General features: G+C 36.5%; 2 protein-coding genes across 3 annotated transcripts; both read left to right on the forward strand.

The window, feature by feature from the left end:
* The first annotated feature begins 565 nt into the window (after window positions 1-565).
* Window positions 566-4,001, forward strand: irgf1 (immunity-related GTPase family, f1). Its single transcript, NM_001320423.1, has 3 exons — window positions 566-701; window positions 1,990-2,557; window positions 2,738-4,001. Exons 2-3 carry the CDS (start codon window positions 1,990-1,992, stop codon window positions 3,364-3,366), a joined length of 1,197 nt encoding a protein of 398 aa, NP_001307352.1. The 5' UTR covers window positions 566-701; the 3' UTR covers window positions 3,367-4,001.
* On the forward strand, window positions 2,744-16,407 carry si:dkey-79i2.4. Of its 2 annotated transcripts, none has more exons than XM_087295675.1 (6): window positions 2,744-2,801; window positions 5,002-5,102; window positions 8,464-10,154; window positions 12,009-12,035; window positions 12,316-12,883; window positions 13,923-16,407. In XM_087295675.1, exons 2-6 carry the CDS (start codon window positions 5,003-5,005, stop codon window positions 14,540-14,542), a joined length of 3,006 nt encoding a protein of 1,001 aa, XP_087151801.1. In that variant the 5' UTR covers window positions 2,744-2,801; window position 5,002; the 3' UTR covers window positions 14,543-16,407. The 2 variants fall into 2 exon arrangements, with proteins under 2 accessions (XP_087151801.1, XP_087151800.1); XM_087295674.1 differs by lacking the exon at window positions 2,744-2,801 and adding an exon at window positions 4,049-4,188.
* The last annotated feature ends 6,807 nt before the right edge of the window (window positions 16,408-23,214 follow it).

A 23,214-nucleotide genomic window follows, 5' to 3' on the forward strand; every position in this document is an offset into this window, starting at 1 on the left:
CATCATCGCATAATCTCCTGTAAAGAGCATCTGCAGGTTCCAGAAAAAAAAAACCTGTATATTGAAAATTAAAAAGTCTTGTTTATTTGTACAATAGTGTTAAATGACCATATCATTCATTCATTTTCTTGTCAGCTTAGTCCCTATATTAATCCAGGGTCGCCACAGCCAAATGAACCGCCAACTTATCCAGCACATGTTTTACGCAGCGGATGCCCTTCCAGCTGCAATTCATCTTTGGGAAAAAAATGACCATATCAGTGTACATAAATTATTTCAGACGGTTTCATATTTGTATTAAAACCAAATAGGTATTAATGATTGTAATGTTTTTGTTTTAACTATTCGTTGGGAAATTTGTTTAAAATGTGTTGGTTATTGTTGTAGATTACATTTAATTTCCGGGTTTCAGGATCTTTTTTTTTTTTTTTTTTCATTTACATCTACATTTGCATCCAAGCTAAAAATGCACGTTTATTTGCTTAAACGTAAATACTGGTGCATGCGCAGAACCTCCGAGAAATTATTGGGACTCTTGTGACGAATTGTCAGTGAAAGTGAAAGTATCTTTGGGCGGATCTTGCTCTGCTCTTCCGTTTTTTGTTTTTGTTTTCTGTCTTCTGTCCAGTCAAAAATTTCAGTTTGTGCAATAATCTTTCTATATTCAGATTCGTTTTGAGTGGGTTGCACTGAAGATTTTGGTAAGAAACTTGTCTTTATTCAATATATTTTTATTTTTGTCAATATTATTCTGCTTCTGAAAAACTGATTTCAGAAGTGCAGTTGCCAGCAATGAAAGGATCATTTGTATCATCATGAATATAAATAAAACATTTACTGTAAGTTGATAGAATGCAATTAGCCATTGAGTGCAAATGTAGACATATATAAAATCTGTTTTCAGCAAGTGAAATATATTTGCCTGAAGCTGTAGTCTTCTAGACGCCCAAACAATTAAATCTAACAATGAAAATGTGTGATTTTGACACTTTTGATATATTCAGTTTTTTTTTTTTTTTTTTTTGAATGTGGCTTTACTTCAAAATTTAATTTGTTTTACAGTTTCACAATATGCAATTCAGGAAACTTCTTCCTGGATTGCTAATTTCTAATAGCTTCCTCTCCTGTTTCAAAGCTTAACAGCAAGATTGCATAGGGGAAACTATGTTTACTTAGTTACATTAGCAACAATAATTTCATCCAATTAAACAATATTTTAATAAGATGATATCTTGAACCATGGAACATAGGTCAAAAGGGCTCTTTTAAGCTGCAGTGACAAAGGTCGTTTAGTTTGAATATATATAAAAGTCTGACATGAAGTGATATGACTGAAATATGATAAATTCAATTCAATTTATCTTTATTTCTTTAGCGCTTTTACAATGTATATTTTGTCTAAGAAGCTTCACATAGAAGTTCTAGTAAATTGAAACTGTCCAGTTTTTAATAAAGCCAGCAGGGTGAATCATTTACCAAATAATAAAATACAGTTCAATCGCCTCACAGCAAGAAGGTCGCTGGTTCGAGCCTCGGCTGGATCAGTTGGCATTTCTGTGTGAAAGTTGCATGTTCTCCCTGTGTTTGTGTGGATTTCCTCTGGGTGCTCCGGTTTCCCCCACAAGTCCAAAGACATGCGATATAGGTGAATTGGGTAAGCTAAATTGTCCGTAGTGTATGTGTGTGAATGAGTGTGTGGATGGATGATTGGATGTTTCCCAGTGATGGGTTGCAGCTGTAAGGGCATCGACTGCAAAAAAAAAAAAAAAAAAATGCTGAATAAGTTGGCAGTTTATTCCGTTCTGGTGACCCCTTATTAATAAAGGGACTAAGATGAAAAGAATGAATGAATGGATAAAATACCGTTTATAAATATGAAACATCCTGTTACGACATCCTGAAAAAAATTTAATAAATCAATGATTTTTTCTCTTATGGCTAGTTTTTATGGCTTTTACCTCTTCAGTTAATAATGAGATTTTTCTTTAGATGGCTACATTTGAAGACTATTGTGTAATAACCCAGGAGGACCTGGATGATATTAAAGATTCAATATCTACACAGGATCTCCCATCAGCTGTAAACACTATAAAAGAGTATCTCAAACAGCAAGATCTCGTTGAACTTAACATTGGTGTGACTGGAGAGTCTGGTTCTGGAAAGTCCACATTTGTCAATGCATTCAGGGGTTTAGGAGATGAAGATGAGGGCTCTGCTGAAACTGGCCCTGTAGAAACCACTATGGAGCCTGAAGTTTATATTCACCCGAAATACCACAATGTGAAAGTGTGGGACCTTCCTGGCATTGGAACACCAAATTTTAAAGCCGATGAGTATCTCGAGTTGGTTGAGTTTGAGCGCTATGATTTTTTCATTATCATCGCTTCAGATAGATTTAGAGAATGCCACACTCAGCTGGCCAAAGAGATCATGAGGATGGGGAAGAAGTTTTACTTTGTTCGCTCCAAGATTGATGCAAGCATTACAGCTGAGAAGAAGAAGAAGAACTTTGACCAGAAAAAGACACTGGATTCCATCCGCAAGGACTGTATAAATGGTTAGTTTATTTGTTTTTTATGAGCAATGTAGAGAAATACATATTGTTTCAAAAATCATTGTATTGAACAAGGCTATTATTCTCATGTAGAAACAGCAATAACTTGAATTATTTTGAGACTTTTGTTTATACATCATCATGACATGTTACTTCTTTAATAGTATATTCTGTCTTTGATAGGTCTGAGAAAGATCGGTATAGAAGATCCCATTGTATTCCTGATCTCAGGCTGGGAGCTCAGCAAGTATGATTTAAATCTGCTGCAGGATAGAATGGAGAAAGAGCTTCCACAGCATAAGAGACGTGTACTGATGTTGGCTTTGCCAAATATCACACTGGAGATTAATGAGAAGAAGAAGAAAGCTCTTGAGGAAAACATCAGAAAAGTTGCCTTTCTGTCTGCTTGTGTTGCTCTTTTCCCCCTTCCTGGTCTTTCCATCAGTGCAGATATAGCCATCATAGCAGAAGAGCTGAGAAAGTACTACAGTGCATTTGGTCTGGATGATCCATCCCTGCAGAAACTCTGTGAACGATCAGGGAAAACCGTAGAGGAACTGAAGAGTCTGATGAAGTCTCCTCTGCATCACGGGATCAACCCAAGTTCAATATTAACCTTGCTGGGCGCTGCCTCTGTTCTTATATCAGAAGATGCTGTTGAGTTACTTGTGAGCTTCATACCCATTATTGGCTCTGTGGTGGCAGGAGGACTTTCTTATTTGACCGTCTCAGGAATGCTGAAGAAAGCTCTGAATGAAATAGCAGAAGATGCTAGGAATGTTTTAATGGCTTCACTAGAGACTGAAGTATAAATTAGGAAGTTGGCAGTTGGCTGATTTTGTGGTATTCAGTCTAATTTTTAACACAGAATTTCTGTTAAATTTGAAGAGCAATAAAAACAAGCATTATATGTAATGATGTAACTGCTGTTTTTAAAGATTTGATTGAAGGGTATTACAGTAATTATTAGAATTGTTAAGTTTAGCAAACTGTTTATATTGTACATTTTGCAGCTTTCAGATCCAAATGAAATGAATTTGCTTTAAATATTGTAAAAAATGTGCGCTTTTAAATTTTTAAAAGAAATATATTGCAATCATTTTATATAGGTAGTACAATATTGCTAAAATTTTATTTAGGCAGTACAATATTGTAGAAGTTAATACAAATTAATACAATACAAGTTAATAAAATACAAAGAAGTTAAATCTATCTGGATATGTCCATAGACTTGAAGAACGATCCCCTTCAGTGTCTAAAAAAAGTTTAAAAAACAGAAATCAAAAATACAGTAAATTTCCTCTAAGTAGGCTATCAAATTGCAGTGCTGCACTTGATGACTAAATTCTTCATGATTTTAGCATTTTTGACAATTTATTTACAGTAACTTTGCCTGTTTTGTATTTGTTAAGTCATTTGAATAATAAACTTAAATATCATGACTGAATCTGCTTCATACATTGGCTGGATTAAAGCGCTGAAATTTCTGGTTTCACCAGTAAGATTGCTTTCGGTTTGCTTGAAATCCATTTTTACCCATTGGTAAAGTTGCTTAAAGACTTCATTGTGAAAGACTATTTCATGTTTGTACAAAATACAACTGTACTTCTATTTGTTTTGTATCACGCATAAAGGTAAGGTTGTTCAATTGTATTTACTTTTTTATCCTGTAATCTAAGGAATTGGGAGTCATGGTTGTTCAACACAATTTCTTGGTTTGGCTAGTTAGCATGTTGCTAATTGTGACAGGGTCATGCGTGGCCGTTCAAGAAAATAAATATATGACAGAGATGCAGAGTAGCTATAGGGCAGTCCAATATCAAAGTTGTAAAAATTGAAAACAAACTACTTTAATAACCAAAGCAATCTTTGTAGAATAATAAAGTTCCAGATCGATTTTATTTATGTACCAAAAGTAAATCTAGGCACATTGACTAAGTGTTAAAGAACCCAACTTTTTCTTATTATTCAAATATATGTTTTATGCAAACTTTTACAAAATATAAGCTATAAGTTGTATTATGTGTAGCATTTTGTATTTTTCTGTTATTTCTTTCATGTATTAAAAAGGTTTATTAATAGCCCACAACTTTTCAAAACCAAGCGTTCATTTAATCATTCTAAGATTTAATCTACCAATTCACTAGACTTTGATTTGACAATATTATCTCTGCCAAACTGCCTGACTGCTATTTGCTATGGGTTCAAAGTATTTTTCTCAGAATACCCGTCGCTTCAGCAAACAGCAAAACAACAAGCGTGCCAACTACGCCTCTGTGTGACTCATGCATTCAGTAAACGGCCACAGCGTGGTGCTGTAGGCAAAACATATGCACCAGACTTCAGAATTCCTGTAAATGCAAAAATATATGTTGTGAAAGTTACAAATTAATTAACAATACCATTGTCCAATATTATATTTAGGTATTTTTCTTTCTCTAATTTAGTATGGATTCAGTGGGCGTGAATGTAATTGAAACTGCTGCTCTTGGTAGACCCTTCCAACTTGGGATGCTGTATGACTGCAGAAAAGATGCACTAGTACCAGGTATGCACAACAAATACCATGTGACAGAGAAATAACACAGAATAAAATAAAAAACTGATTTTGGACTGCTATATATATATATATATATATATATATATATATATATATATATATATATATATATATATATATATATATATATATATGTATATATATATATATATATATACACACACACACACACACACACACACACACACACACACACAACTTTTTTGATCACCAGCCACTGTGGCTAGTAGATTTCTAACATTACTAGCCACTCTACATTTTCACTAGCCACACTTCTTTTGTTGGGAAACATATTTTATATGCATAAATTTGACTTTGAAATGCCGAGATGACTTGATTTAGATGTTGTGTTATGTCCGCAACATGCCTCCTCATTCATTTAACTTCTTGTGTGTGTTGTGTATTAGCTTGCTCTGAGTGCATGAGCAAATGGGTTGTGTCGCAATGCAATCAGTTTTTATTTCACGACTTTGCAGGGCTCAAAATTAAGGATTTACCAAATTTATCTCTGACCACAACAAATAAGTATTTACAATGTTTTAATGTGTCAAAACAAAGAAAATATTACTGTATAGTTGCACTTTTTAATTCAACAAAACTTTTCTTTAAAAAAACATAAAATCTTTAAAAAAAAGAATTATTGTCATGTATCTAAAATATGCACAGTAATCGGTCCTGGCAAAAGGTCCCAGATCAGCAGTAAACTACACTTAAACGGGGAGTAATCTCCCATTAAACCAATGTTATTGTAAAAAAATATCATTAAACCATATTAACAAAAATAACTAAGCAAAAAGAAAGCAGGTGAAACATACCGTGTGTGATAATGAAAGGATGATAACATGCACATGGTTAATATAGACGCAAATATAGAATATAGAACCGTTTACTTGCGAAAATAAACCGTGTGTAGAGTAAACGCAACTGCTTTGGTAGATTCTCTCTAGAATAGACAAAATGCTTGTGCACCCTCAGTTCTGCTGCTTTCTAGAGCTTAAGATTGAAAAAAATATATATACATACATCCTTTTGTAAGCAACAGCAGTAACTGCTTTTGTTTGAATTATTCTTTGAACAAATTAACAGGCCTAATATTAAGTGTGTGAAAGTGATCATCATTTTACTATCACACACGGTATGTTTTCACCAGCTTTATTTTGATTACAGTTATTTTTGTTAATATAGTTTAATTATCATTCTTTACAATAACATTGCTTTAACAAGAGAATAACTCCCTGTTTATGTGTAGTAACTGCTAATCTGGCCAGGCCAGATTACTGTGCATATTTTAGATACAGGACAATAGATCTTTTTAAAACGTCATTTAAAAAAAAATAAAAAAAGTTTTGTTGAACAAAAAGTACATGTGCAGGTACATTTAGCTTGTTTTGACACATTTAAAATTTGTGGCAAAGAATTAATTTTTTCTTTTTGGTGTGGTCAGAGAGAAATTGGGTAAATTTTTAATTTTGAGACCTAAAAAAAGTCATGTAGAATAAAAACTAATTGCATTGCAACACAACCCATTGGCTTATGCACATTGAGCAAGCTCATGCAAATGAGGAGGCATGTGGACAACACAACATCTAAATCAAGTAATTTTAGCATGTCAAAGTCAAATTCATGCATATAAAATAATTGTGGCTAGATAAAATGGCGAAGGGCTAGTAATATTAGAATTCTACTAGCCACCAAGGCTGGTGATCAAAAAAGTTAATGTCAAGTCCTGTATAAATCCTCCTGAGAACCCGTCCATTGACTTGTGTCCTCTTTAGTGCAATTGCGTTTTCATAAAAATTTTTTTATTTATTTATCATTATTATAATTTTTGAGCTACTCTGTTAATTTTTGTTGTACTGTGCAGAGGACTACCAGGGCTTTCTAGTGATATGTCATTTGATTGGCTGGCATGCTAGGAACCACTTCTTACACCGCATACAAAATGGCTGACATACAAAAAAGCACATTTTATGGGCAGGAAAGAAGTATGTAAAATTGAGCTTTTTAATAGTTTTTTTTTATTTATTACATATATATTTGATTATTAAAGTGTCAGGAGCAATACATTTAGCTTTCAAAGCTGTTAACTTGTTTGTGTTTCAAAATATCATCCTTTTTTTAAATGTCCACTATAGCGGACACCAGGACCATCTTAATGTAAATAATGATTGCATGTTGTAGGCGGCAGAACTGAAGCAGAGAGGATTCTTTATAAAATAGTTGAGGGAGACTCTGATTTAGAGTCTGACAATCAGACAATTAGAAAATGACAATCAGTTTTCAATCGCTTTTTTGTTAAATTTGTTTTGGATTAACATCTTTTTTGTTTTTGTTTGAGTTCGGCTCTCTTTCAGAATAAACTGTCTCTGGAATTTCAATACGAAAGGAAAAAATGGCTTTTGTTTTACACACACACACACACACACATGCATATATATATATATATATATATATATATATATATATATATATATATATATATATATATATATATATATAGTTGAAGTCAGAATTATTGGCCCTTTTTGATATTTTTTTCTTTTTTAAATATTTCCCAAATGATTTTTAACAGAGCAGGGAAATTTTCACAGTATGTCTGATAATATTTTTCTTCTGGAGAAAGTCTTATTTCTTTTATTTCGGTTAGAATAAAAACAGTTATTAATTAAAAAAAATAATAATTTGGGGGACAAAATTATTAGCCCCTTTAAGCTATTTTTTTTTCGATAGTCTACAGAACAAACCATCATTATATGACCATTATATATCAATAATAACTTGCCTAATTACCCTAACCTGCCTAGTTTACCTTATTAACCTAGTTAGCCTTTAAATGTCACTTTAAGCTGTAGAGAAGTGTTTTGAAAAATATCTAGTCAAATATTATTTACTGCCATCATGGAAAAGCTAAAACAAATCAGTTAATAGAAATAATTTTTTAAAACTTTTATGGTTAGAAATGTGCTGAAACAATCTGCCTCCATTAAATAGAAATTGGGGAAAAAAATAAACAGGGGCGCTAGTAATTCAGGGGGGCTAATAATTCTGACTTCAACTATATATATATGTACGTTGCCTTAAGACGTGCCTTAGTGTCCCACCAGTGACAATTACAGCTACACACTTGTGTTTTATATTTATTTATTTATTACGTATATATGATACATACATGAAAAACTTTACAAAACATTCTTTACATAGATATTTATTTTACATACATATTTTATATCTAAATATAAATAAAAAAAATTCCAAATACATGCATGCATACTTAATAAAAATACTTATATATTACATATATATATATATATATAGACTGTATATTTTAAATATGTTCTTTATTCTACAGGTATCACCCTTTGGGATAAAGAGCAGCTACAGCAGAGCATTCACACTCGCCCTCAAATCAATACAGATTTCAAAGTCTCCACTTCAGACTCTATTGAAGACAAATCTAGCATATTTAACATTGACTCCTGTCTGGAGTTTAGTCTTTTAGGTGGACTCCTTCATGTTAGTGGAGCAGCCAAGTATCTTAATGATACTAAGATGTCCTTCAAACAGCAAAGACTGACCTTGCATTATCATTCAACGTCTAAATTTGAAGAACTGACCATGAATCACTTGGCTTCTGGAAATATATCCCACCATGAGGTCTTTGAGAATGACACAGCAACACATGTAGTGACAGCAGTGCTGTATGGGGCTGATGCTTGCTTTGTGTTTGACAGAGAAGTTTCATCAGATGAAAATGAAAGCACCATAGCTGCAGAAGTACAAGTTGCTTTGAATAAACTAAAGGGCATTTCAGTTGGTGCTAACATTGACTTGAGCATTAATGACAGTCAGAAAAATGCATTCCAAAAATTCAGTTGCACATTTTATGGTGATTTTCAGCTCCAATCTAATCCAACCTCTTTTGAGGATGCTTTAAAGGTTTATGCCGATCTCCCAAAAATGTTGGGAGAGAACAAAGAACTGGTCGTTCCATTGAGAGTGTGGCTTTATCCCTTAGACAAACTACACTCAAGAGCTGCAAAACTTCAAAGATACATAAACATAACTCTAATCAAAAACTTTGAATCAGTAATTGAGAGTCTAAATTCAACTGAGATGAAATGTGGAGATCTCCTGAAAGACACACCTGCTTTGACCTTTGCTGCATTTAATATCAAAGTAAAAAACATGAAGCAAAACTGTCACAACTACAAGTTGAGTCTGATGAAACAGCTTGGGATTCTTTTGCCAAAGATTCGTGGGGACATGGAAAAGGATTCAGCTCTGATTGATCTTCTGTGTGAGCATGAAGAATCTCCATTCAGAAGAAGTGACCTGGAACAGTGGCTGAAAGAGAAAGAAAATGAATCAAACATCATTAAAACGTTGCTCAGACAGCTGAATGAATCTGGAGCAAAGGTAGAAGACAACCTAGATAAAAGTTTGATGGATCTGGAAGTTGAAAATTTGCTCTGTTACACTTTCACATCCTTTGAGAGGTTGGATGTGCTCATTTCGAAACAAAAGACCTACCTGAGTCCTTCATCAATGAAAAAAAATGGGAGCATCTCTGATTTCTCGCAAACTACATGGCTCACCCCTGAAATCAAAAATACAATGAGGAGCAACTTGCAGTTGTTTAAAAGCATGATCAATTTAAAAGTTCACAAACCAGTCAAGTTTATTGCTACCTCAAAGGAAATGGAAAATAATCCAGGTTCCTGCATTCTCCTGTATGAAAAGGGAAGTGATGAAGCCATTTGTTTTACACCTCCAACAAAGCCAGCCTGTCCTATTGCTGAAAAGGTCAGAGGTGACAAAGTGGTTTTAAAAGTACCTTCACCATGTCCAGATACAGTGGAGACTAAGCTGCAGTACAAAATGAAAACAGAGACAGAATGGAAATCTCAGCCTCTGATGCAAAGCCAAGATACAGTTACTTTGACTGATCTCAGTCCAGACACGGAGTATGAGATTAAATGTACATCAATTGGAAAACTGAGCTACAGTGTAGACAGCGATGTCATCAGTGTCATCAGAAAGGTAGGATTGTCACTCATACAGTGCATCCGGAAAGTATTCACAGCGCTTCACTTTTTCCACATTTTTTATGTTACAGCCTTATTCCAAAATTGATTAAATTCATATATTTCCTCAAAATTCTACACACAATAGCCCATAATGACGATGTGAAAAATATTTTTTGAAATTGTTGCAAGTGTATTAAAAATAAAAAACCTGAAAAATCACGTGTACATAAGTATTCACAGACTTTGCTCAATACTTTGTTGATGCACCTTTGGCAGTAATTACAGCCTCAAGTCATTTTGAATATGATGCCACAAGCTTGGCACACTTGTCTTTGGGAATTTTTGCCCATTCCTCTTTGCAGTACTCTCAAGCTCAATCAGGTTGGATGGGAAAGGATGGTGTACAGCCATTTTCAGATCTCTCCAGAGATGTTCAATAGGATTCAGGTCTGGGCTGGGCCACTCAAGGACAATCACCAAATTGTTGTGAGGCCACTCCATTGATATTTTGGCGGTGTACTTTGGGTTATTGTACTGCTGAAAGATGAACCGTCGCCCCAGTCTGAGGTCAATAGCACTCTAAAGCAGGTTTTCATTCAGGATGTCTCTGTACATTGCTGCATTCATCTGTCCCTCTATCCTGACTATTCTTCCAGTTCCTACTACTAAAAAACATTCCCACAGCATGATACTGCTACCACCATGCTTCACTGTAGGGATGGTGTTAGCTTGGTGATAAGCAGTGGCATTTTCTCCAAATGTAAGGCCTGGCATTCACTCCAAAGAGTTAAATTTTAGTCTCATCAGACCAGAGAATTTTGTTTATTATGGTCTTAGAGTCCGTTAGATACCTTTTTGCAAATTTCAGGCAGGGAATGGCTTTCATCTGACCACTCTACCATACAGGCCCGACTAATTAATTGCTTCACAGATGGTTGTCCTTCTGTAAGGTTATCTTCTCTTCACAGAAGAACGCTGCAGCTCAGACAGAGTGACCATCATGTTATTGATCACCTTCCCTATTAAGGCCCTTCTTCCCTGATCACTCAGCTAAGATGGCCGGCAGCTCTAGGAACAGTCCAAACATCTTCCACTTATGGATGTGGAGGCCACTGTGCTCATTAGAACTTTCAGAGCAGCAGAATTTTTTTTTGTAGCAAACAATCCTGTCTCTGAGGTCTACAGACAATTCCTTTGTCTTCATGGTTGGTTTGTGCTTTGACATGCACTGTCAACCCAGGAGCCTTATATAGACAGGTGTATGACTTTTCAAATCATGTCCAATTAACTGAATTTACCACAGGTAAACTCCAATTAAGCTGCTAAATCATCTCAAGAATGATCAGTGGAAACAGAATGTACCTGAGCTCAATTTAGAGCTTCATTGCTAAAGCTGTGAATACTTATGTACGTGTGTGTAACAAAGGTTCTTTGTGTGGGAAGAAGAAGACAGGGTCGGCGTTGAAATAAGTAACAATCTTTTTATTTTAAGGTGCAACAAATGACAGCTCCCACTGTGTGGCCGTCGCTCAGCTCTCTCTCCCGACTGTTCCTCCCGTTCTCCTTAAGACGGGTGTCTCTCCGGCCCAATCACTAGAATAAACAGGTGTTGCTTATTATTTCTGATTGGCCTGCTGATTAGCCGCCGGGCTCTGAGCATGCTCTCCCCCTTTATTGGGTGTTCGATCATGCTTACCTCTCTACAGTGTGATTTTTCAGGTTTTTTATTTTTATGAATACTTTCCGGATGGACTGTAAAATATCAACAGAAGATTAGTTAAAAAATAAATATGCAAAAAATGTCAAGTATACACAGAAGGTTTCTTTTAATAAACTTGATAACTTGTGTGAATATATTTTTTTTAAGGCAATAAAAGGAACACAGCTGTTACCGGTAAGTCACATCTTTTTGATGAAAAGGGTATTTAAGCATGGGTTAATTTATGCTCTTTTGATATTTCATACCTCATACCAAGACAACAACCCTTTTGTTCAAGTGCAAGTACAATAATGTAAATACAGTAATGATTATATAATCTGCAATTTACACCAGTTCACCCCACACTAATTCATGTTATTTATTTACCAAATACCCTTTCTTATGGCAGCATTAAGCAAAAATAAATTAATATAATTGTATCCCAAACCACTTGATCAATGTTTTAATTTTGTAGGTGGATGCTTTAGAACATTTGTATGAAATAAAAGTAGAAGATAAGCTCAAGGAGATCAAAGAAATCTTATACACCCAAGATCTGCCAACAGCATTTGGCACAATCAGCAATTATTTTAAGGAGACTTCTCTTGTACTTAACATTGGTGTGACAGGAGAATCTGGTTCTGGAAAGTCCACATTTGTCAATGCATTCAGGGGTTTAGGAGATGAAGACGAGGGCTCTGCTAAAACCAGTTCAGTGGTGACCACTGCAGAGCCGGAAGTTTATTTTCATCCAAAATATGAAAATGTGAAATTGTGGGATCTTCCTGGCATTGGAACACCAAATTTCAAAGCCGATAAGTATCTCGAGTTGGTTGAGTTTGAGCGCTATGATTTTTTCATCATCATCGCTTCAGATCGATTCAGAGAATGCCACACTCAGCTGGCCAAAGGGATCATGAGGATGGGGAAGAAGTTTTACTTTGTTCGCTCCAAAATTGATGCAAGCATTACAGCTGAGAAGAAGAAGAAGAACTTTGACCAGAAAAAGACACTGGATTCCATCCGAGAAGACTGCGAAAATGGTTAGTTGCTCAGTTCATATGACAAAATACTTTTGTTTTCAGAATGTGGCAAGTGACACAAGTACTGATGAGGATCACCTGTGTGTGCCACCTGTCTCTTGTCCAACAGGAGGAGCGAAAGTATAAAAGTAGGATTGATGACAGAGAAAAACAAGAGGACCATAGTAAAGCCACAGTCACACTTCCATTCATATGCATGCAAATGTGACAGACTGCAAATGCAAGCTCGTTCAAAAATTTTGCAGATCACTTGGTGAACTCTGACATGCAAAATCTCATCATGTGATTGCATGAGGCCAGTCAAAGATCAAAACATAAAATATGGACCAATCACTTTTTTAATGTCCAATCGTCTTGTTTAATCCCACTCCTTTTCGCAGTGTCGTACGACAGAATTTTGCATGCTCAAACTCTAGTGTGACCGTGGCATATTACGGTTCAAACTCGCTCCTACTTTATACTGTCCAGTGCTTAACTTGTGTGTTGCGAGGTTCCGGAACAGATCAGAGTAACGGATCCGGCATGTGACCCTTGGATGTAGAGGTATCACGCACGAAAGTCAAGAGCGGGGAGGGGGAGTGGCTTTGGCATGGGATGGCAGAGGGGTGTCATGGATAAAAGTAAAGAGCAGCGGGGTTGTTGCAGTTGAAAGTAAAGAGAGTTGGGGAATTGTGGAAGAAAATGAAAGTAAACAGCGAATGGGGGAGGAGGGCATTTGAGGTGGGGGGATCTGTCAAATCAGGTGAATAACATGAATATATTTTACAAGGCAAAATTAATAATAGCAATATTCATAATTGTATTTTCGTGTGTGGATTATCCGGCTGGACAAAACGTGTAAGTGTAATGAACTGTGTTTGAACACAGAGCTTATTATTTGCAATCTTCGAAAAGCCTATGGGAAAATCCTATAGGGATAGGATAGTAGTTTCTCCACTTTATAATAAGAATAGTAATAATAATATGCATGCTGATAATTATAAAATATATCTAAATTTATGCCTTAGTTACTGATGCCCTGTCATGTCTCTTTTTATAGGTCTGAGAAAGATTGGGATAGAATATCCTGTTGTGTTCCTGATTTCTGGATGGGACCTTGGAAAGTATGATTTAAATCTGCTGCAGGAGATGATGGAGAAAGAGATTCTCAAGTGTAAGAGAATTCTGCTCAAGTCAGCTTTGCTAAATGTCAAACAGGAGGTTATTGAGCAAAGGAAGGATACTCTTAAGAGAAACATTGAAAGAGTAACAGAGCAGTCTGTCGCTATCACTGATGTTCACCTCCCGGGTCTTTCAATTTCTGTGAATGTAGACATCATAGCAGAAGAGTTGACAAAGTACTACAGTGAGTTTGGTCTGGATGATCAGAGTCTACAGAAACTCTGTGAACGATCTGGGAAAACCATAGAGGAACTGAAGAGTCTGATGAAGTCTCCCCTGTGTTATGGAATAAACACATCTTTAATAATAAACTTGCTGGAGGCTGAAGTTCCTAAAATTGAAAATGAGTATTTTTTGAGCTTCATGCCATTTATTGGCACTGAAATAAAAAAAATAAAGTCCAGTGTGGCAGTCTCATCAATGCTGAAGACAGCTCTGAATGTCATAGCAGAAGACATCAGAAATGTGATAATAGCATTACTGGAGACTGAAGTGTAAATGTTTAAGATGGAGCCCAGACCTAAATTCTTTTGAACATCTATGGAGAGATCTGAAAATGGCATGCTGGTAAATCCCAATGAGGCATGGCACTGCCAATTTTTTTTTTTTTTTTTTTTTTTTTTTACTACTGGGAAAGCAACATTTAAAGAATTGTGTACTGGGTTTCTTTTTGAGACCCAGTATCAATTCCGCTGTGGGTACAGGGTAAAATAGCTTGTTCCAGAGTTTCTCCTAAATCTTTGATATGTGCATCACTTCCAATTTCACAAAGGTTACATGACTTTTTTTAATCCAATAGTTGTACATACACTAAAAATGTGGCCACAGTTTAGAAAGCATTTTGGCTTTCAGGCTCTCTCTATTGCAGGTCCTATTGCCCCTAACTGTTTATTTGCCCCATCATGTATGGACTCATTTCAGGTGTGGGAGGAGAAGGGGATTAAATGCCTGAAAGATTTATTCATTAATAATATTTTCTGCTTCTTTGAAGAGCGTGCCCATATTTTTTCTCTGTCCAAAATCAATTTTTTCAGATTTCTGCAAATATGAAGCTTTGTTGAGTCAAAATTTACATCCTTTCCTGAATTTCCTGCTGCCTCAGTAATTGATGTAGATTTGTAGACTAATTTCTCTTATATACTCTTTAATTTGTACAATAGATCTTCAAAGTCTTGAACATTAAAACCTCTTGGCAGCTTGACTTGAGCAGAGACTTCACCGATTCAGAATGGAATGGTATTTTAAATAAAGTACACTCATAATCACACTGTACTAGACATGCCCTTATTCAATTTAAAATACTTCACAGGTTACATTTTACCAATTTAAAGTTGTCTAGGATCTATCCTACTATTAGTCCAGCTTGCAGTAGATGGTCAAATTCACATGCCACAGCTGGCCACATGTTTTGATTCTGCCCAAATCTAGGGAGGTTTTGGAAAAATATTTTTCAATCATTTAGTTGTATGTATGGTTTTCCTATAGAACCTGAACCCCTGTTGGCATTTTTTGGAACCAGTCCTGAAAATATTGTGCTTATAGAAGAAGTATGTAGAGTAATAGCTTTTACCATGCTATTGGCAAGGAGTTTTATTCTTCTGTATTGGAAAAAAAAAAAACTGATGCCCTAACACATAGTAGATGGATTAAAGACGTGATATATTTTATTCAGATTGAAAAAATCTAATTTATAAAAAAAAAATATATATATATATATATATATATATTTTTTTTTTTTTTTAAAACATGGATTCTCTTTCTTACATACTTTGACAATTTTGTACAATACAATTTTTAGAGCAGGAGGATATTTAATCCCATATAATGACCGCCTCATTATTTTTTAAAATCATTTCTCTTTCATCTCACTGTAACCTGCTATGTTTATCTTCTGTTAAAGCCACAAAAGGGAAAGTTGTGTTGGGGATGTTTTTTGTATATTTTGTTTTGTTGTTGTTGACTGTTTTTTCTGTTTTGTGCAAATGTATAAAAAATCCTTATAAATAAATTATTAAAAAAAACTACACCTATGTAAACAGTGGTTGAATGAGATAAAACTTCTTTGCAAATCTGTAAAATAAGTGAATGATAAAAGGCCCTTAAGCTTATCTATTTTCTGCATTTTTATCATTTAATTTTTAAAGCCTCTTTTTTATTTTTATTTCATTTATTTTATTGCAATTTATAAAACAAAAAAAAAAACAGTTTTTTTTTGTTCTTAAGATGCACATTATGTTTGCCTATTTTATTACTCAACCTTGAGATGACATATTGTAAGTATGTACTATTTTGTTTGTATGTTCAACTTAAAACAGATTTTTTAAAAAGTCCTCGGTTTGAGTCATTCATTCATGACATGAAAGACAGAAACCAATCATATGTATTTTGTGCCAGAAAAAGATTTGATCTGTTTATTTCGAGTCCTCGGTTTGAGTCATTCGTTCATCACGTGAAAGACAGAAGCCAATCCTATGCATTTAGAGCCGGTAGAGGATTTGATTCGTTCATCTCCTAAATCCTTAGTTTGAGTCATTTTTTCATCACATAAAAGACAGAAGCCAATCATATGTATTTAGAGCCGGAAAAGGATTTGATCCATATATCTCTCGAGTCCTCGGTTTGAGTCATTCGTTCTTCATAATAAAGACATAAGCCAATAGGTGTGTTTGACTTCATGCAGTGCTGCGCAGATTAATCGAAATCTGTCTTAAAGCAGTGCATGCTGTTTAGAAATTTTGTACGGATTGACACTGCACAGACATTTTAAATTGATTTAGATTATTATACTTTTTTTTTCCTGTCAAGCCATTTATCCACAAGTTTGAAAAGTGACATTGATGTACCTGCTCTTTCTGGGAAATGTTTACTAAAAGTGTTCAATCTTTTTGGATTAAAGGGCTTTTGAAAATGCTTTCTTTATCCAAAACAATCTTAATCATTGTTTAAGACTTAATCAAAACACCTTGTTTAGGGTTTTACACTAAAATATATTGGAAAGCTTTATATCCATAAATGTACATAAATGCAACCCCCGCTTTAGCATATTCAAACAAGTAGAAGGCCTATTCATTTTTGTTTATATTACTCTCTTATTTTCCCTTATTTCTGCTGTCCAGTTTCACTGCTTTGCCTGCGCTTGGCTAATCTCGTTGATCACCGGCTGAAACCGCGCTTCATTTGTAGTCTTTTAATAAACATGATGTGTACAAGATAGAGACTGTATGAAAAGTTAATTGTTTGTTTTGAAATTTGTGAAACTAAATTTGTCCAATAATAAACCCGAAACACACGTGGTTGTTTTCATGCGGTGAACTCGGCCAATCATGAACTATCGGTGTCGTCCTCGCAGGTTCTGCAGTCGCTCTTCAGAAGCTGCACTGGCTGAATCCGTCATCTGTCTTGGTACTTTGATGCCACATGTGACAGTCACATGGCATTGATACAGTATCAACTCAAGACTAAATTTTTAACCAGCATGCACCACTTTAAGACAATCTATGCAGTGTTGCATGAAGTCGAACTCACCTAAAAGAAAGAACAAACGACTTGAATTAAGTGATTTGGGTCACATTTTACAATAAGGTTTTTTAGTTAATGTTAATTAATGCATTTACTAACATAAACTAACAATAAACAATACCTTTACTACTGTATTTGTTCATGCTAGTTAACGTTACTTAATGAAAATACAGTAGTTCATTGTTAGTTCATGTTCACTCATGGTGCATTAACTAATGTTAACAAGCATGGACTTGGATGTTAATTATGCATTAGTAAATGTTTAAATATGATTAATAAATGCTGTGCATGTGTTTTTCATGATTAATTCATATTAGTAAATGCATTAACTAATGAACCTTATTGTAAAGTGTTACAGTGATTTGTTTATTCGTGCATGCACCAGGGTTCCCGCGGGTACTTAAAAAGTCTTAAATTAAAATCCGGGAAATGAAGGTGTTAAATTGTCTTAAATTTACCGTAAAGTTGCTGTAGGTATTAAATTTTCAGCGGGTGTGCTTAATGACTATAGGGAAGCACAGTGGTCCACCGTAAAACATCTAATAGCTGATCAATGTATTATGTGTGAAACAGGAGAGAATTGACAGTCTCCGTGATTTATTAACTTATTAAGGTAGGTCGGCTACAGACACTTATGTCCGTCTGCACCTGCATGCTGTCATTACGCGGTTATTGAGGTATTCTGTATTTTTATTTAAAAAGAGTTTTTTGTTAGGGACCATGGGGCTTAAAGCCGTCGAGTCGCACATGAAAGGAGGAAAGCACCAGTGGCACATTGCCGCAGCTAGTCATGGCGGGTCCAGGTTAATCCCTGCATTGTTTGCAGCTAGACCTAACAATGTTGCTAGTTCGCGGTAAATGAACAGTCGTGTGATGCATTTCGATTAGTGCGAGAAAGTAATCCAATTGTTTGTTACAATATTAAAATCCATTTCTGCAAAGGTGAAGCAAATGATGACAGAGCTGCCAGATCAATAAAAACAGTCATTCAAGCCGTTAAGGCATTTCAGCAGTCGCTCATACACTGCGTATTACGTTACAGCACTAAATCTGATTGTACAGCTAGCTGACAGGCAAGATGAAATGTTGGAATGTTCTTGACTGTTGAAAAGATGAACAAACAATCCTAACAAACAACATGCTAAATTAGCCAGATCAGTAGTGCATCCTGGCCAGTAGCAGCAGCAGTGAAAGGGTGTTCAGTGCTGCTTGGTGAGTGCAGAACTGTGCTAAAGCCGGAAAAGGATTTGATCTGTTCATCTCGGGTTTGAGTCATTCATTCATCACTTGAAAGACAGAAGCCAATGCATTTAGAGCCGGAAAAATATTTGATCCATTAATTTCTCAAGTCCTTGGTTTTGAATAATATCTCTTTACATGCTGTCACACCAATCGTGTTTCCGCTCAGACTTTAAGCATTGGTTAAAATTATATGTTACCAGGGCTTTACATTAACACCCACCAACCCCCCAAATACAGGTAGATTTCAGCGGTGGCGGGTTAGACAGACACTCTAACTAACCACTCTGGCAGGTTGAATTTTTTTTTAAAATTGTAGTCTTCTTAAAAGTAAAGTGACATAAAAACGAGTTGCAATGTGAGACTACAAAACTACAATTCCCATGAGCAGTGTTCACGCATGCGCAATACTTAACGTCACACAAAGTTAACTGAACGAGTAGTTAACGTTAGTTATGTGGCGCCGCATAAAGGGAGTAACTAAACCAGGAGAAACACAAAAAGAAAACTTGGTAATGATCAACAAGTTGAAACAAAAACAAAAATACAATTTAACGACAAATGGAAATTGGGTCGGGAATAGCTAGTGCATGACCCTGACAGGGAAATGATGTACTGCTCGGGCTGTAGGCTGTATGGCGGTGAGAAGGTGAAGGTGGCTTCCTTTGTGATTGGCACAAATAATTTCAAACTTGAAACTATCAAGAACCATGAAGTGTCCGTCGGGCATACTCTTAGTATCCTAATTGGGCAAAGACGGCTTCTCTTAAAAGTAGTGTGGCAGTGAAATCCCTCCTCGTCATGAAGTCTGCCGAACTCGAGAAGATGAGGATACTGTTTTGGAACGCACACGCTGTCTACGTATGGATGTGCGAGTAAGTATTTTATTTTTTAAAGGGTGTAAAAGCTAGTTTAATCTAACAAAGCTTGGTTAGTCTAATATTAGTCAATTTGTATTTGCTTTAGGATGGATGAGAAAAAGAGCCTGAAAGTTGGAAGTACTTACAGAAACTCTATTAGAGCTAAGGAGTTTGTTTATTCAATTTAATTCAATTCAGCTTTATTTGTATAGCGCTTTTACAATGTAGATCGTGTCAAAGCAGCTTCACATAAATAGTCATAGTAACTGGAACAGTGTAGTTCAGTTTTTAGTGTTTAAGTTCAGTTCAGTTTAGCTCAGTTCAGTGTGATTTAAAATCCTTACTGAGAGTTCAAACACTGAAGAGCAAATTCATCGATGCATACCTCTACCAATCCTGAACCATGCGAGCCAGTGGCTACAGCGGAGAGGGAGAAAAAACTTCACCTGATAGGAGTGAAGAAAAAAAAACCTTGAGAGAACCAGACTCAGTTGGGCACGACCATTTTAATTTCTCCGCTGGCCAAAAGTCTTGTACAGAGCTTCAGTCACCGCGGTGGAGGCTGGAAGATGGCTTCAGCAAAGACTCGTCTGTCCCTGGAGCGTCGCTGGAATCAGACTCATGTTCTCCACTCCCCATGACCATCCGCGCAGCAGCAGCTCAGGATACGGCCTGGTCCCGGATATGAAAACCTTGGGATCATCTTGTCGCTGGTCTTGGATCCAATCAGTGACTCTGCATAATCTGAGGACCTTGGGATGAATTTCCCCAGGTGAAAATAGAGAATAAAGAGAATAATTAGCGTAGCTGCTGTTCATAGTGTATATAAGCAAGATGCAGAAGCCTGTGGGGAACCCGCTAGGTGATGCATTGAGTGTATGCTTTACTAAACAGATAGGTCTTTCATCTAGTTTTGAACTGGGAGAGTGTGTCTGAGCCTCGGACGTTATCAGGAAGGCTATTCCAGGGTGAAGGAGCCATGAAAGAGAAGGCTCGACCTCCTTTACTCGATTTTGCTATTCTAGGTACTACCAGAAGCCCTAAGTTTTGAGATCTTAAAGAGCGAGTTGGATTGTAGCGAAATAGAAGGTTGGTTAGATAAACAGGAGCTAGATTATTTAAAGCTTTATAGGTGAGAAGTAATATTTAAAATTCAATACGAAACTTAACAGGCAGCAAGTGTAAGGAGGATAAAATTGGGGTGTTATGATTATATTTTCTAGACCTGGTAATAACTCTGGCAGCTGCATTTTGTACTAATTGAAGTTTGTTAATAGAGGCGCTGAGCAGCCAGCAAATAGAGCATTGCAGAAATTCAGCCTCGAAGTCATAAAAGCATGGACTAGTTTTTCTGCATCTGAGATGGATAGCATATTTCGTAATTTAGCGATATTTCTCAGATGAAAGAAGGCAGTTTTTGTGACATGGGATATATGGTTTTCAAAAGTTAGATTGCTGTCTAATATGACACCCAGATCTTTTATAGTAGAGCTAAAGCTAACTTTGTATCCCTCTAATTGTAGATTGAGTTGCGAGATCTGCTGTGTACAAGATTTAGGCCCAATAAGTAATAATTCTGTTTTGTCGGAGTTTAAGAGAAGAAAATTGTTGGTCATCCAGTCTTTAATGTCTTTGATACACTCAGTTAGTTGGGACGTCTCGTCAGGTTTAGTTGAAATATATAATTGAGTATCATCTGCATAGCAGTGAAAGCTGATCCCATGTCTTCTAATAATGTCTCCCAGAGTTAGCATGTAAATTGTAAACAGCAAAGGGCCTAAAACTGATCCTTGAGGCACCCCATACTTTACTGGGCTGACTTGTGAAGGCTGTCCATTAGTATACACAAACTGGTAACGGTCAGTTAAGTATGACTTAAACCATTGTAGAGCCTGTCCCTGGACACCTGTAGACTTTAAGCGATTTATGAGGATATTGTGGTCAATGGTGTCAAATGCCACACTAAGATCGAGTAAAACTAATAGCGAGACGCACCCTTGGTCAGCAGCTAAGAGTAAATCATTGGTTATTTTCACTAATGCGGTTTCTGTACTGTGATGAGCCCTGAAACCTGACTGAAACACTTCAAAAATATTGTTCGTCTGCAGAAAGGAGCATAATTGAGTAGAAACAACTTTTTCTAGTATTTTAGACATAAATGGAAGATTTGAAATAGGCCTATAGTTAGCTAAGTTGTTGGGGTCTAGTTGCGGTTTCTTAATAATAGGTTTAATAACAGCTAGCTTGTAAGAGTTTGGAACATGGCCTATAGATAAAGAAGAGTTGATAATGTTAAGAAGAGGTTCTCCTATAGCAGGTAGCAGCTCTTTCAGTAATTTTGTTGGAATTGAGTCCAGCATACACGTAGCTGGTTTAGAGCTATTTATAATTTTATCTAGCTCTTCCTGTTCTATGATTTTGAAGCAGTGTAGGTTATTATTATGATTCAATGAAATATTTACAGGATTTGGAGTATAAGCGGTGCAGAAAGTTTGGCATCACCTATTTTTTTTTTTGTCTAAAGCCTTCTATTTTATCACTGAAAAAATTCATGAAGTCATCACTACTAATTTGCGGTGGAACAGTTTGTTCCAAGGATGACCGATTATTTGCTAATTTAGAGATGGTGGCGCCCAGGATAGTTGGAATCTGTGTAGAAATATTTCTTATACGGGCACCAGGAAAGCAGAAAGTACGTACTTTATTACCTTTTGAGGAGGCGGCACGGACATGACGAACGATCGAGACACCGATGATGGCCACATCGGGACCCGTCTCGCGGAGAGGGGAGAAGCGGTTCCCCGTGGAGATCTCGAACACGGTAGGAGGAGATGTTCTGCCCCGGGATCTGGCAAGCACCTTACGCAGCTGTACCCAGGCGCCGTGGTAGCCGGGTGTCGGCGTGAACGGCGCCTGGCCGAGCCGCACCCCGGGTGCGCTGGGCCTAGACAGAGAAGGACGCGGGGTTGAGGTAGAGGGAGTGATGTGGTTGTAATTTCCACTTACCTTAGATGATGAGGCTGCCTTAGCGTTAGGCACAACAAGCAACGCCCGTTGTTCCTGCAGCCGCGTCCGCCTCACCGTAAGCGCACGGATCTGGGACTCCACTTCTTACAGCTCCAGCTCCAACACCTCCATCGATGCTTCTCCTGCACACAAAGACAGAGACACAAGCAACATTTTATAGTGTAAAGAGCAAGGCCAGTAAGTCAAAAGTGTATGGTAAAAGAGGTCGGTAGCTTTAGCTGACCAGCGGTGCTAGCATTCTAAAGCTACAAACAACAGGCGGATGCTCGAGGGACAGACCGTTTAAAGCAGTTTTGTTTGTATAAATGTGTTAAGGGTTTATTCACCCTAAGTAGGAGAGACAAATACTTAGCGAATGAGGAAGAATTTTATGATTAAGATCTAAATTGCGAGTAAATAGCGAGTCCAAACTTCAAGCACATGCAGTAGGCGACCGAACGGAGACAGTGACGTCACTTGAGCATGCGCACCTATTACATTGCCTAGGCCGAAAGAGAAAAACTGAGAGAAGCTCTAACCACCACA

The sequence above is a fragment of the Danio rerio genome, chromosome 19 (genome assembly GCF_052040795.2).
Source record: "Danio rerio strain M-AB ecotype USA chromosome 19, GRCz13ab, whole genome shotgun sequence".
Lineage (NCBI taxonomy): Eukaryota > Metazoa > Chordata > Actinopteri > Cypriniformes > Danionidae > Danio > Danio rerio.

Bases quoted from the DNA above. Each gene is read 5' to 3' on its own strand.
- irgf1 (NM_001320423.1), top strand. From the start codon at position 1,990: ATGGCTACATTTGAAGACTATTGTGTAATAACCCAGGAGGACCTGGAT. The intron at 2,558-2,737 runs GTTAGTTTATTT...TGTCTTTGATAG, and splicing joins CCGCAAGGACTGTATAAATG to GTCTGAGAAAGATCGGTATA.
- si:dkey-79i2.4 (XM_087295675.1), top strand. From the start codon at position 5,003: ATGGATTCAGTGGGCGTGAATGTAATTGAAACTGCTGCTCTTGGTAGA. The intron at 10,155-12,008 runs GTAGGATTGTCA...ATTTTTTTTAAG, and splicing joins TCATCAGTGTCATCAGAAAG to GCAATAAAAGGAACACAGCT. The intron at 12,884-13,922 runs GTTAGTTGCTCA...CTCTTTTTATAG, and splicing joins CCGAGAAGACTGCGAAAATG to GTCTGAGAAAGATTGGGATA.